Genomic DNA, 15,397 nt, shown 5'->3' with positions numbered 1-15,397 from the left:
TTCAAAACTCAAGACAAGACAGACAATGACGCCAGGAAGGTAGGAGGCTAGATTGCAAGTTTCCTTCCACAGTGGCGACTAATACCAGCAGACAGAAAGATACTGGAGATAGTGGAAACAGGAGTCAAAATCGACTTCGCTGCTTACCCACCAAGAAGAGTAGAGATAACAACCTTGTCGTCCTCAAGATTACAGAAGGTCCTAATATCAGGTCTTCAGGATTTACAAAATGCAGGAATAATATCACCAGTTCCTGGCAGAGAACGAGGAGAAGGTCACTATTCTCAAATATTCTTGTTAAAAAAGGCATCAGGTGCCTACAGGATAATTCTCAATCTGAAATGTCTCAACCAATATGTAAAATACTGAAGATTCAAGATGGAATCTTTAAAGTCCACAATTCCACTGATTGGGGAAGATTTTGTGATGGCAACAATATACCTGCAAGAGATTTCCTACCATGTGCCAATTCGTCCTTCTTACAGGAAAGTCAAAATCAAAGAATACATAATTTTCAGTTCATCGTGCTTCCCTTCGGGATTTCGTCGGCTCCCCGCCTGTTCGCGAAGCTCATGGCGGAAGTGGTGGCTTTTCTAAGAAGACGGGATATCAGTATCGTCCCATATTTGGACAATTTTTTATTAATGGCTCCCTCAGTCCCAATATTGGAGTAGCACCTCCAGATGACTCTTCATACTCTGGAATCGTTGGGATGGCTGATAAATTGCGACAAGTCGGATCTAATTCCTTCCACCAAGAAGACCTTTTTGGGGATTTTTCTAGATTCCCAGCAGCAAGCCTCATTTTTGCCAAGACAAAAGCAAATTCAGCTGAGGTCGAAAGTCCGTGCGCTAATGAACCAGAACAAGGTCTCAATAAGATTCGCCATGTCCATCCTGGGGACCATGATCTCCTCCATTCAAGCGGTAACTTGGGCTCAAGCACATACAAGGGTTCTCCAGAGCTTCATCCTTTCCCACTGGGACATATCTCTAAGTTCCCTCACCAGCAGGATTCATCTACCAGAGCAGGTGAAAGTATCTTTAAGATGGTGGCTTTGTCTGAAAAATCTGGAGAAAGGAACAGTATGGTTTCAGCATCCGTTTGTATCAGTCAAGACAGACGCCAGCAAGAGGGGATGGGGAGCCGTAGTCTTCCAAGTGGCCTTTCAGGGAATTTGGTCACAAGAAATTGAGGATCAGTCCTCGAACATAAGAGAATTGAAGGCAGTGGATGAGACCCTTCTGGCACCCGAATTCCTACTCCAGGGGTCGCATGTCAGAATATACTCGGACAATATGATGACGGTAGCCCACCTGAGACATCAGGGCAGCACAAGTAACAGAAATCTCAGCAAGGATTTTTCGCTGGGCAGAGCTTCATCTCCTATCCCTGTCTGCTCTGCACCTGAAGTGCTCCGACAATTATCAGGCGGATTTATTAAGCAGAAGGGACATTCATCCGGGAGAATGGAGTCTGAACTTTGAAGATATTTCATATGGTTGTACAGAAATGGGGAAATCCAGAAGTGGATCTGTTCGCAAACCACGAGAAGGCGAAAGTAAAAACCTTTTTCTCCCTGGACTCTAAGGATCTGGCAGCGGGGATAGACGCGTTTGCGCATCCGTGGAATGTCAGACTCGCGTATGATTTTCCCCAAATTCTATTGTTACCAAGGACTTTACAAAAAATAAGGGCCGAAAGAGTAAAAACAATCCTCATAGCTCCGATGTGGCCCAAAAGAGCATGTTTTGCAATATTGAACAGTTTGAAGGTGGCAGATCCGTTGATTGTTCCTCAGATACGTGATCTGCTGCATCAGGGTCCGATCTACCATCCGACCCCTCAAAATCTCTCCTTAGCAGCCTGACTTCTGAAGCCACCATCCTAAAAGCCAGAGGCTTTTCAGAGGAGGTGATCCATACACTGCAGAAAAGCAGGAAGCAGGTCACGAATTCCTTTTATGGAAAGATGTGGAAGACCTTCAAGCCGTGGTATGACTCTCATACACTAGATCCCTTCCAGCCGAATATATCTAAGATTCCGGAGTTTTTGCAAAACGGTCTGTCTAAAGGATTAAGACCAAGTACTCTACTCTTAAGGTCCAGATCTTGGCCTTAAGCTCCTATTTTGATACTGACTTGGCCCAAAACAGTTGTATTAGGAGATTCATGATGGCTGCATCACGAATGAACCCGACAAGAGCAACCACCTTGGGATCTCAATACGGTTCTTAAAGGTCTTACCATGCAACCATTGGAGCCAATCTTTGAATCTCAAATAGACTAGCTGTCATGGAAAGCAGCGTTGTTGGTAGCACTGACTACAGCTAGGAGAGTGGGGGAAATTCAAGCACTTTCCATCAGAGAGCCTTACTTTCGAGTTCTGGCAGACAGAATAATCCACCAGTTGGAGCCTTCATTTCTTCCCAAAGTCCCATCTGAATTTCACATGTCTCAGCCTATAATCCTTCCATCCTTTTGTCAGAATCCATCAAATAGCAAGGAAGAGGAGTTCCACTCACTGAATGTTAGAAGGACTATCATCTTCTACTTAAGTCAGACTGAGTCCTGGAGGAAGGATCAGAGCCTATTTGTACAATATGGAGGCCCCAACAAAGTGAAGAAAATCTCCAAAAACATGCTGGCAAATTGGATTAAAAAAGTGATTTGTGAGGCTTTGCTTCCTCCAGAATCCTTGAAAGCTCATTCCACCAGAGCTATGTCTGTCTCCTGGGCTGAAAAGGCTAGCGTATCCGTCGAGCAGATCTGCAGTGCGGCTACATGGTCATCCGTCCATACCTTTGCTAAACATTATAGATTGGATGTAATGTCAAATAGAGACCTAGCATTTGGAAGGAAAGTCCTTCAGGCTGTTGTCCCTCCCTAAATTCATTCTTTTGTATTGCTCCAGGTGGTGCTGTCATGGAGGGGATTGGAGAAAATAGAATTAGTCTTACCGGTAATTCGGTTTCTAAGACCCTCCACAACAGCACGGGTAATTCCCGCCCTTTCTTGATTTATGAGAAATACTCCTTAGTGTTAATAAAATATGATTTGAAGCATTCATCTTGTGTGGTCCTTTGAAAACACTGTGATAGTATAGGGGAGGGGCTATTTAACCTCTTGTGTTTCCTGTACCAAATTAGGATGGGGGAGGCAACCATCAGGTGATGCCGTCGTGGAGGGTCTTAGAAACCGAATTACCGGTAAGACTAATTCTATTTTTCAGTCAAAATAGCCATATGAGGGCTTGCTGTTCACAGAACGAGTTGTACTTTTGAATGACAGCATTCATTTTATCATATGATGCACTGGAAAGCGGGAAAGAAAATTGCAAATGCTGCGAAATTGCAAAAAAAAAGTGGTTACACAAATGTTTTTTCTTTTTGTTTGCCATGTTCACTATACAGTAAAAATGACCTGCTAATATGATTCTCCTGGTCAGTACAAATACGGAGATACCAAACATGTACACTTTTTTTTTCAAATTTAAGTGGCAAAAAAAAATTCAGAAATATGTAAAAAAAAATAATAATAATTTTTGCTTGTGCTGCCATTTTCCGAGACCCATAACATTTTCAATTTTTGGTTGATGAGGCTGTGTTAGAGCTTATTTTTTTAGCTTGTTGTTGCATTATTTGCAGTGTTGTTTAGTCCGAAAAAACGTAATTCTGTCATTTTAGTTTATTTTTATCATTACACTGTTTACCAATTGGGGTAATTAATTTTATATTTTGATATATTGTACTTTTATGAAATTAACGATTCCACGTATGTGTATTTTTTATTTTCATTTTTTTAGTACTTCTTGAATTTTAATAAGGTAAAAGACTGGATTTGAACTTTTATATTTTATTTTTTTGTATTTTAAAAAACTTTTTTTTTCCATTTTACTGTACTTGTTAGTCCCCTTAGGGGACTTGACCCTGTAATCATCTACTATATAAGCAATACCACAGTACTGCAGTATATAGCAAAAATCACAGTCTCCTATGAGCACTAGCCAGAAGCTGGTGTTCACAGGAGTACCGTCATAACAGGCAAGGGGGTCTTCAGCAGACCCCCGGCCGTCATCTCAACTCATTGGCTCCCTGTGATCCCGTTACAAGGGTGCCAAAGGGAGCATGGAAAGACACATCCCCCGCCGCTGAAATAAGAATAGGAATTAACTCCACTTTGACGTAACTTTTTTAAGAACAAGCTGTCACGTGTGTACGTGAAGAATAATGCTATTTATGTCCATTATATGACTTATTTTAGCAAGATTTCTCTTTGCAGGATCTAGTCAATAGAGTGGATTCACATGTTCGTTTTTTGTCGTGATTTCTGAAATGTGTAATTTTTGCAGCGATTTTGGCTTCTGAAGCCTCAGCAGTTTATTTTTGTGTCTCTCTGCTTCTGTTTTCCTTCAGCCCCTTCCCATTCCATTTTTATAGACTTCTATAGGCACCAAAAGTAATTTAATGCGTTGCTGAAGACGGATTTGAGCAGTTTTTGAGAGTAAAACCCAAGAGAAAAACTAAATGGGCAAATACCCTGCAGTAAATAAATAAGTAGCAACAGTGCATGAAAATAATATAGGGTACTTGGTTAACATAATTTTGATAAAAAAAATGTAAAAGCCATTACTCCACGTCACAGTGACCCTATTCGGGATAGTCCTAACCTCTAGTATTAAAACTTTACCATATGACTAATGACATTTGTGTGAATGAGGGCTGAGAAGGACCAAGGCCCCGACTAATGTGCACCCGTCAGTGGGTAGCTTTTTAAACGTAATGTCCAGCTCAAAGAAAAGGGAGGCCATACCCCTATCTGCACAGGGTGCAGAGATGGAAACAGAAAGCAAAAGCAATGAACTGGAATATAAGTTGCATGCAGCGTGTAAGTGCATGTTCACACTGACCACTAAGCAGACAAGACCCAAGAGAAAAACAAAATGAGTAAATACCCTGCAGTAAATAAATAAATAGCAACAGTGCATAAAAATATTTTCATGCACTCTAACATTTTGTTTTTCTCTTGGGTTTTGTCTGTTTAGTGGCCAGTGTGAACATGCACTTACACGCTGCATGCACACCAACTTATATCCCAGTTCATTGCTTTTGCTTTCAGTTTTTGGAGTGACTGATAAGTGAGACTTTGTGTAGGAGACCTTACCTGGCATATTGGTGCATTTTATACATCTGAATACAGATGATGCTCTGACATGTACCGGTCTCTGCAGCGGATGCATGGTGTGGATTTCTGAGAGCAGGGCGTTAATGGTGGTAAAATGGGGGACTTCATCCTTATTCTTGTAGTCAATAAGGATTAGTGTTGAGCCACCCCCGTAGTGTTCAGGTTCGGTTCGGTTCGTCGAACACCGGGATGTTCGTGGAACTGTTCGTCGAACACCGTTAAAACCAATGTCAGGCAAATAAAAACACATAGAAAACACCTTCAAAGGTGTCCAAAAGCTGACAAACTGCTCAGAAGACACTCTCTTTAAAAAAGCCGGCCGGCAATTCAGCATCGGTACCCGACAATTTAGAACAGAAAGAATAGAGCATCACACATAGATTAGATAGATAGAAACATGTCAGTCACATATATAAGAAGTACAGTGACAGTGTTTGTTACTGTACTTGTCATTTAGTGTTAAAGGATTTATTAAAAAAAATAATAGTGTTTTCATGCACCGTCTCTTTAAAAAAGCCTGCCGGCAATTCAGCATCGGTACCCGACAATTTAGAACAGAAAGAATAGAGCATCACACATAGATTAGATAGATAGAAACATGTCAGTCACATATATAATAAGTACAGTGATAGTGTTGATTACTGTACTTGTCATTTAGTGTTAAAATAAAGGATTTGTTAAAAAAAGAAAAATTGGCGTGGGGTTCCCCGTAATTTTAGTCTCTAGCGGAGGTTAAGCAGATGGCTGGGGCAGATGTTTGAAGCCTGGGAAGGGGGTAATACCCACGGAGCTTCCCAGGCTACTAATATCAGCCCCCAGCTGAATATCTAGCTTTTACTAGCTATTAAAATGGGGGACCCCCAAAAAAATGACGTGGGGTCCACCCTATTTTAATAGCTAGCAAAGGCTAGGCAGACAGCTGGGGGCTGATATTAATAGCCCAGGAAGGGTGCCATGAATATTGGCCCCCTCCCAGGCTAGAAACACCAGCCGTCAGCCGCCCCAGAAATGGCGCATCCATAGGACGCGCCAATTCTGGCACTTAGCCTCGCTCTTCCCACTGCCTTGTAGCGGTGGCAATGGGGTAATAGGGCTAGGGTTGATGTCAGCTTATAATGCCAGCTGACATCAAGCCCAGGTTAGTAATGGAGAGGCGTCTATAAGACACCTCCATTACTAACCCCATAGTCAAAGTTAAAAAAAAAACACAAACACCCAGAATAAAGTCCTTTAATTGAAATAAACACACAATTCTTTATTGTTCTAAATTAAACCATACCTACCGTCACGCCCATTCCAGCTGAAGCCAACGATCTCCTGCAATAAAGGTAAAATAATAAACTCAGCTCACCTCATGCACGTCACTTACAGCGTGGGAGAATTCTCCTGTGCTTGCCGTGAGCGCAGGAGAATTCTCTCACGCTCACCGCATGTGCAGGAGAATTCTCCCACGCTGTCAGTGACGTGGCTTTCGGCTGCGATCCAGCCTGTCATGTGAATGTAGCAGAGCTGGAGCTGTCCTGGGAACCATGGAAAGGTAAGGATGAGGTTGGTTTATTATTTTAATTTTATTGCAGAAGACATTGGCTTAAGCTGGAATGGGCGTGATGGTAAGTATGGTTTAATTTAGAACAATAAAAAATTGTGTGTTTATTTCAATTAAAGGACTTTATTCTGGGTGTTTGTGTTTTTTTTAACTCTGACTATGGGGTTAGTAATGGGGGTGTCTTATAGACGCCTCTCCATTCCTAACCTGGGCTTGATGTCAGCTGGCATTATAAGCTGACATCAACCCCAGCCCTATTACCCCACTGCCACCGCTACAGGGCAGTGGGAAGAGCGAGGCTAAGTGCCAGAATTGGCACATCCTATGGATGTGCCATTTCTGGGGCGGCTGAGGGCTGGTGTTTCTAGCCTGGGAGGGGGCCAATATTCATGGCACCCTTCCTGGGCTATTAATATCAGCCCCCAGCTGTCTGCCTAGCCTTTGCTAGCTATTAAAATAGGGGGGACCCCACGTCATTTTTTTGGGCGTCCCCCATTTTAATAGCTAGTAAAGGCTAGGTATTCAGCTGGGGGCTGATATTAGTAGCCTGGGAAGCTCCGTGGGTATTACCCCTTTCCCAGGCTTCAAACATCTGCCCCAGCCGTCTGCTTAACCTTCGCTAGAGACTAAAATTACGGGGAACCCCACGCCAATTTTTTTTTTAATATATCCTTTATTTTAACACTAAATGAAAAAGTACAGTAATCAACACTATCACTGTACTTCTTATATATGTGACTGACATGTTTCTATCTATCTAATCTATGTGTGAAGCTCTATTCTTTCGGTTCTAAATTGTCGGGTACCGGTGTACGCCGCTGCTGAATTGCCGGCTTTTCGTGTTTCACTGTGATCACAGTTCCCATCGATTTGGGCAATCACTCTAATGCCACAACCACCATGACTGTGGCATTACAGTGAGTGGCAGACAATCCCTGCATGATTGGTGCTCTAAATAGCGCCAGACATGCAGGACACGCTTTTGGTGCACGAACAGTTATCGAACATAACCTCGAACAGCCGAATTTTTTGCAAATCGTTCGGGTTCGTCGAACAACTCGAACACCGCCCAAAACAGCTCGAATTTGAGATTGGCGAACAGTTCTAGTCGAACACCACTCATCTCTAATAAGGATATGTTTCAGATTTACATATAAGCTGCAGTGAAATCTTCAGTGGGTAATACCACTGTGAATAATGGGTGGGCTCACTGCACATTTTCCTCTTTGCAGGACAGCGGGTGACAGCCACAGTATAAATGAAGAAGGTTTTCGAGTCTCCAGGACGGGTCTCTTTAGGCTGCAGACATTTTGTATAGTGTTTGTAGACTTGTATTCGAATGTTTTTTACAACGTCCGCATTGGATTGTAACCTTAGTCACGTTGAATTCTCAATATTTCAGTGGAACCTTTTGTTTTCCTGTCTTGTCCTGCAGGCACCTTAGGAAACGTGGAACATGGAAACCAACACCAGATTAAATTGATGTATGAACATAATCTTCGGCGAACAGCTTGCAACATGACTCACGGCCCATTTGGAGGAGTTAAAGGTTTGTTGTGAACTGACCATAAAACTTGTACAAATGTTCTTCCTTGATAGTGCCGCGTCACAAATTTAATGTAATGTATATTGAGTTTAGTTTAAGCACATAACTTATTTTTAAGGGATTAGTTTTACTACCTTGTCTAAAAGAAATAAAAAAAAAAGTCTATGTGCTCATTAAATGATACAATTTATGCTATTATACACTTGTAATATATCTCTGCATAAATTGTAGTAGATCAACATTGGGCTACATATAGAAGTCCAAATTTGGTGCTTTCCCACGGTCATCATATGCAGAGCACAGGTCCACATGCCCTGCCCCAAGTATAAGGCTATGTGCCCACCATGCAGAAATGCTGCGGATTTTTCCTGAGCATTTCTGCATCTCCCTGGCAGAAAAAATGCATGCGAATTGTACATGTGGATTGTACATGCGGATTTTACATGCATTTTTTCTGCCAGGTAGAATCGTTTGTGAAGTGTTTTTCACATGCAATTTCGCATGCGGTTTGTCAAGCGCTTTTCCAAGCGATTTTAGGATCATTTGGAAAAGTGCTTGACAACTTGGTCACACTATATAAATCCATGCAAACTTCATGGATTTAGATAGTGTGACCAAGTTACGATGCTGCAAAAGCAGCATCAATAGTAAAAAAAAGAATAAAAATGGAGAAAAAAAAAAAAATATATACTTACCTTCCCATGGCCCCCGTCCTCCTTCTCCGGTGTCTTCCACGGCTCGCGGTGGTGTAAAAGGACCTTCCATGACGTCATTTAGTCATGTGACAGGTCACGCGACCGCTGTCACATGACTAAATGACGTCATGGAAGGTCCTTTTACACCACCGCGAGCCGTCGAAGACACCGGACGCTTCGTACAGGAGACCGGGGGCCATCAGCAGGTGAGTATAATATTTTTTTTATTTTAATTCTTTTTTAACTACAGGTACTATGGTACCCGGGTCTGGAGGAGAGTCTCCTCTTCTCCAGACCCGGATACCATCCGTGCATTGAATCGCTTAATATCCGCATGTGTACATAGAGTCATGCGAATGTCATGCGATCCAATGCAAGTCAATAGTGGCTAAAACGTCGCGATTCTGCAAAATGAATGGACATGCTGCGGATTTTTCCGCAATGATAATCCGCAGCGGAAATTTCCGCAGCATGTGCACAGCACATGCGGATTATCATTGGGGACCATTGCAGACCTATTACTAAGCGTTTTTTAAGCATTTCCGCGGCGGAAATTACTCTGCGGAAATGCTTAAAAAACGCATAGTGGGCACACAGCCAAAGGCTATGTTCCCACGATGCAGAAATGCTCAGGATTTTTTCCTGAGCGTTTCTGCATCTCCCTGGCAGAAAAAAGGCATGCGGATTGTACATGCGGATTGTACATGTGTTTTTCCTGCCAGGGACATGCGGATGTGAAGCGTTCTTCACATGCATTTCCGCATGCGGGTTGTCAAGCGCTTTCCAAGCAATTTTAGCATCACTTGGAAAGTGCTTGTCAACTACGTCACACTATATAAATCCATGTAACCGGCATGGATCTATATAGTGTGACCTTAAAGAATGGTATAAAATAAAAAATAAATCTATACTTGCCTTCCGATGGCCCCCCGGTGTCTTGCTTCGCTCCTTCCTGGCTGCCGGCAGCTCACGGTACACTACACTGAAGGACCTGCCGTCACATGACTAAATGATGTCAGCGCAGGTCTTTCAGTCCACCGTGATCTATCGGCAAGCGAAGACAAGCACACCGGGGGCCATCAGAAGGTAAATATGATATTTTTTTTTTATTTTATTCTTTTCTTCACAGGTTCTATAGTACTTGGGTCCAGAGGAGAGTCTCCTCTCCTCTAGACTCGGGCACCATCCGCACATTAGAACGCATGGAATGCACATCTACATATACAGTGATGCGTAATCCATGCGGTCTAATGAAAGTCAATGGCGGCAAAAACGCAGCGCTTCCGCAAAATAATTGGTAGTGCTGCGTTTTTTTCCGCAATGATAATCCGCAGCGGAAATTTCCGCAACATGTGCACAGCACTTGCGGATTATCATTGGGGGACATGGCAGGCCTTCTACCATGCGTTTTTTAAGCGTTTCTGCAGCGTTTTTGCCGCTGCGGAAACGCTTAAAAAACGCATCGTGGGAACACAGCCTTATATTTACCAGCTGCTGTCTTCAGCTCTTCCCCGTGTTGCTTCGGTCGCACTCCACCATCTTGTGACTGCAACTTCTGACTGAACGAAAGTCAGAGGTAAGAGTCACAAGCTCTCAGTGTAAGTCTATAAGAGTATTGTTTTGGCTTCTTTCTGGGTCTCATAGATTTACATTGAGTTGTAACTTCTGAATCACCCAGCAAACACTGGAGCCATCCGGCCGGTCTCAAACTGCTGAAGACTATCAGGAGCATCACCGATAAAAGATGAAGTCAGCAGCTGGAAAGTATAAGACTGGTGATACAGAACTTACTTTATTGACACCACTCCAGCGGTGCTTTAAACATTTTTGCACTGTTTGGTTTTCACAGGCTTTTTGTTTCCCTGCACATTCAACTTTGATGTAGTCTGTGGTCATAAATCAGCTGAGAGGAGGCGAGAAAAAGACAGATAAGAGTCACAAGGTCTTCTATTAGAATGAGCTCACTGACTGATTCTCAGTTAAACCATTTCTGCAACCGGCAATAAACAGTGCAGCACAGATTATAGAAGGCCAATGGTGCAAAATTTTTAATGAAACTTAATTACAAAAATGATGACAAATACATCCATTTTCATCAAGTCATCATAAAAATCCAAACCTGTTAATTTTACGTCAAGGCTGCTTGTGCATCACAAAAAGGCCAAATTCACTTTCCTTATGTTGCGATGTACTCCCTTTTTATGCCAGGCAACAAGTTGTGTTGTCACATAGCCCTAGCCTTAGTGGCAGGAGCTCGCCGTGAGTTCTGTGTTTTTCTTTGTTGTGTATAAGCCACATGGCTAATGATGACCTCTGTTAGTGCCAGTGAAATGGTGGCTGTAGCTGCTCCTTCTGGGCCCAATGCTTTCTCATTCGGTACCTGTATACTTGTATTTTAGACATGATATATTTTTATGCTATTGATCTGTGTTATAGATTTGGTTAGGGAACAAAAGGCTATGTTGTTACAAATTCTCCTTCTAGCTGTTGTGCCAGTGCAGACCAATGGCATATAAAGAGCTGCCCTGTATAGTATTTTTACATTTGCATTTCCTCTTCTTGAGCTGGCACAGCCTTTTTTTGTAGGAAGATATTCTCTTTTACGGCTCCAGGTATAATTCTTCCTGTGTCTCGAATGTTCGCCACTTCTGGCTGCTAAAATATTAATAAATTTCGGCTGCGGGGAAACACCCTGTCTCTTTGCGGAGGACTTTCTTATAGCCTATAATAAAACTGTACAGAAATAGATCAGAGTTGGCCAGCGGTATAATGTTCTTTTCCCCAAGGAAACTAGTACTTTAGTTTTCCCTAACAAGTACATTCGTTTAGACATGACTGTTATGCCGTATGCTATTTGTGATGTGGAATATAGTTATCGATAGCTTTGTTACCCCACGGATCCTCGAGCAGTGCTCCCAGCCATCTGGATGCACAAGAACTGCAGGTCTGTCCCCAATAACTTGAATAATGAAAGGTCGTTGTGGTCTTAGAGGTCAGATGCCTATGATGATGAATCATAACTGCCAACTTTTGGAGGCATGCATCCATTTGCAGTACACACAGCTCTATACCTTTTCTCCATTTCCTTACGCCTTTTACCATCTTCTGACTCTCTACCCTGCGCTTATCTTTTCCCGGAGTATAGAAACCATTGTGAATTACTGGTTCCTCAGATTTTCGAGAAGGATCAGCGAGGATTTGGTATCCCATAATTCCAGGATTGTTGGCAATTATATAATAAAATATTTAATGAGTATAAAATATTCTGTTGTCTCAACATTGTGGTAGTTACTCGGCAAGAAAAGGGCCCAGATGGTTGTCTTTGCAGTACGGCTCCCTACCGTCTATGTACTCCTCTGCTTCAGAAAGATGGTTTTCCTTCCAGTCTTTATTGAATCATTAGGTACATTACAGCTATTTTAAACATTTACTCTGTACTTAATGATTAATTTGGTATTGGTGTTTAAACCGAACAGCCAGAAAATATACCAGGCTGAGTGATTAAAAATGATTATATGGCACATGTAAAGGAATAGAAAATATTTTTCAGCAAGTAAATAGTCAGTTTTTGAAACCGGCGAGGATAAAGGTCTGAGTGTGACAAGTGCCGGCCTTGCTACCTTCGCCATTGGCTGCCTTCCATTGCAGTAATCCACATCTGGTTTCTCAGGTAACCGACACACTCTTTTAAGATCATTACCCTAGGCCTTTCAAGGCCGACTGGCACAGGCCAGGTGCTTGGGTATTAAGTTCAGTGGTTAGCACTGCAGCCTTGCAGCTCTGGGGTCCTGGGTTCAAATCCCACCAGGCCAACATCTGCAAGTAGTTCGTATGTTCTCCCCGTGTTTGTGTGGGTTTCCTCCAGGTTCTCCGGTTTCCTCCCACACTCCAAAGACATACTGATAGGGAATGTAGATTGTGTTGTGATAACCAATAGGGTCAGTAAAGATGATGATGTCTGTAAATCACTGTTTAATATGATAGTGCTGTATAAGCAAGTAAAAAAATGATAAATAATTTTCTGCTCCTTCCCTTAGCTGAGTGCCTGTTATCTCCTTATCTTTTCCTGACGTAGATGCAACTGTCCTGTTTACTTGGTGTTGTCCTCACCAACTTCTTAGCAACTTCTTGCAACTGTTCTCTCTCCTGTTAACACCGGCCCTCTACATTCAATATAATGCAGTCCATTTTGCCTCTGTTACACTGTTATATTGCAGTAAACTATTTCTTCACTTCAAGTCCTACATTTGCCTACATTGCTGCTATTAACCATTTTCCTTGCTGGAATATAGCAGCCTGGATTTACTTCTCTGTTATAGCTGTGATTAAGCATTTCCCTGCTGGCCGATACCAGACTGTATTCCTGTGATTAACTGTAACTGTGCTAGAAGATACACATTTCCGATCCAGTCACTGTCCCCTGGTCTATCTGCGTACCTGGCTCTGCTCCAGCTCTGCTATCTACTCCACTTCTTTTTCTGCTGTCCAGCTTACCCAGCTGTTCTGGGTCTTTCTGATTTACATGTCGTCTTTCCAGAGCCGCTCCGCTGCACCTTCTCCTCCGGTCCGTGTTGCTCACCCAGACCTGTGGCTTAAAGAATCCTCACCAAGTCAGCCATTAACACTGAGCGACTTTGATAAAGGCTAAATTGTGATGGTGAGAAAATTGGTTCCAGAGCATCTACAAAGCAGCAGGCTTTGTGGGGTACTTTCGGTATTCATTGGTTAGAACCTACCAAAGTTGGGCCAATGATGGACAACCAGTGAGCTAATGACAGGGTCATGTACACCCAAGACTAATGGATCTTCAAGGCTAGCCTGTCTGCTCCAGTTATACAGATAAACTACTGTACTACAAATTGCTCAAAAGAGTTTCAGGTGGGATTGTGAAGTTCATGACTTGATGGGTCAAAGCTGTTTGGCAGCACGAGTGGTTCCTACACAATATTGAGCTTGTGGTTTAATGTTATGACTGAGTAATGCCATTTTTTGTTGATTATAAATCATATGCAATGTAGGACTTTTATCATTACATACAAGCCTTGTGAATGCTTGGGTGTTTGGTTCTCTGTTTCATTTTTAAATAAACCTTCTTAAAAAAGGGACAACACAAATGGAACGAGTCTTGTACATGAAAGCACCATTTTACAGATAAATGTGATGAATGCTGAAGCATCCATCCTGAGGGCCACCAAAAGGATGTTTCATTATATAAATACACTGTTAACACAATCACCTTTAAAAAGCTGAATGTAAAATAAATAAACTCTAAAGAGAAAATAAATGAAAACTAACTGCAGTAAACACACTTATAAATGCAAACTGAATGTGTACATGTCTGCACTTTACAGATGAAAAGAACTTGATGTGATTACATCAAATCTATAATAACTAAATAATAAACCTCATGCAGGTTAATACAATGTGTAAAACTTAAAATTAACAAACTTAAATAATGTGGTTATATACACACTACCGTTCAAAAGTTTGGGGTCACCCAGACAATTTTGTGCTTTCCATGAAAACTCATACTTTTATTCATCAAATGAGTTGCAAAATGATTAGAAAATATAGTCCAGACATTGACAAGGTTAGAAATAATGATTTTTATTTGAAAGAATAATTTTCTCCTTCAAACTTTGCTTTCGTCACAGAATGCTCCCTTTGCAGCAATTCCAGCATTGCAGACCTTTGGCATTCTAGCTGTTAATTTGCTGAGGTAATCTTGAGAAATTTCCCCCCATGCTTCCTGAAGCCCCTCACACAAGTTGGATTGGCTTGATGGGCACTTTTTGCGTACCATACGGTCAAGCTGCTCCCATAACAGCTCAATGGTGGTGAGATCTGGTAACTGCGCTGGCCACTCCATTACAGATAGAATACCAGCTGCCTGCTTCTTCTCTAAATAGTTCATGCATAATTTGGAGGTGTGCTTTGGGTCATTGTCCTGTTGTAGGATGAAATTGGCTCCAATCAAGCGCTGTCCACAGGGTATAGCATGGCGTTGCAAAATAGAGTGATAGCCTTCCTTATTCAAAATCCCATTTACCTTGTACAAATCTCCCACTTTACCAGCACCAAAGCAACCTCAGACCATCACATTACCTCCACCATGCTTGACAGATGGCGTCAGGCACTCTTCCAGCATCTTTTCAGTTGTTCTGCGTCTCACAAATGTTCTTCTGTGTGATCCAAACACCTCAAACTTTGATTAGTCTGTCCATAAAACTTTTTTCCAATCTTCCTCTGTCCAATGTCTGTGTTCTTTTGCCCATATTAATCTTTTCTTTTTATTAGCCAGTCTCAGATATGGCTTTTTCTTTGCCACTTTGCCCTGAAGGCCAGCATCCCAGAGTCACCTCTTCACTGTAGATGTTGACACTGGTGTTTTGCGTGTACTATTTAATGAAGCTGCCAGTTGAGGAGC

General features: G+C 42.1%; 1 protein-coding gene across 6 annotated transcripts in view; it reads left to right on the top strand.

The window, feature by feature from the left end:
- The window catches only part of BBS9 (Bardet-Biedl syndrome 9), a 590,293-nt gene that overhangs the window by 181,224 nt on the left and 393,672 nt on the right, over positions 1-15,397 (top strand). For 3 of the 6 annotated variants that reach the window (XM_073678269.1, XM_073678268.1, XM_073678267.1), the window contains exons 6-7: positions 3,149-3,208; positions 8,165-8,278. In XM_073678269.1, the coding sequence (XP_073534370.1) occupies positions 3,149-3,208; positions 8,165-8,278 (174 nt within the window). The remainder of the gene's footprint in view (positions 1-3,148; positions 3,209-8,164; positions 8,279-15,397) is intronic. The other 3 variants (XM_073678271.1, XM_073678273.1, XM_073678270.1) reach the window with 1 other exon arrangement.

Source organism: Phyllobates terribilis, unplaced genomic scaffold (genome assembly GCF_046119375.1).
Source record: "Phyllobates terribilis strain yellow unplaced genomic scaffold, ASM4611937v1 Scaffold_4__5_contigs__length_816908805, whole genome shotgun sequence".
Lineage (NCBI taxonomy): Eukaryota > Metazoa > Chordata > Amphibia > Anura > Dendrobatidae > Phyllobates > Phyllobates terribilis.
This window is presented reverse-complemented; position numbering and strand designations above follow the sequence as displayed.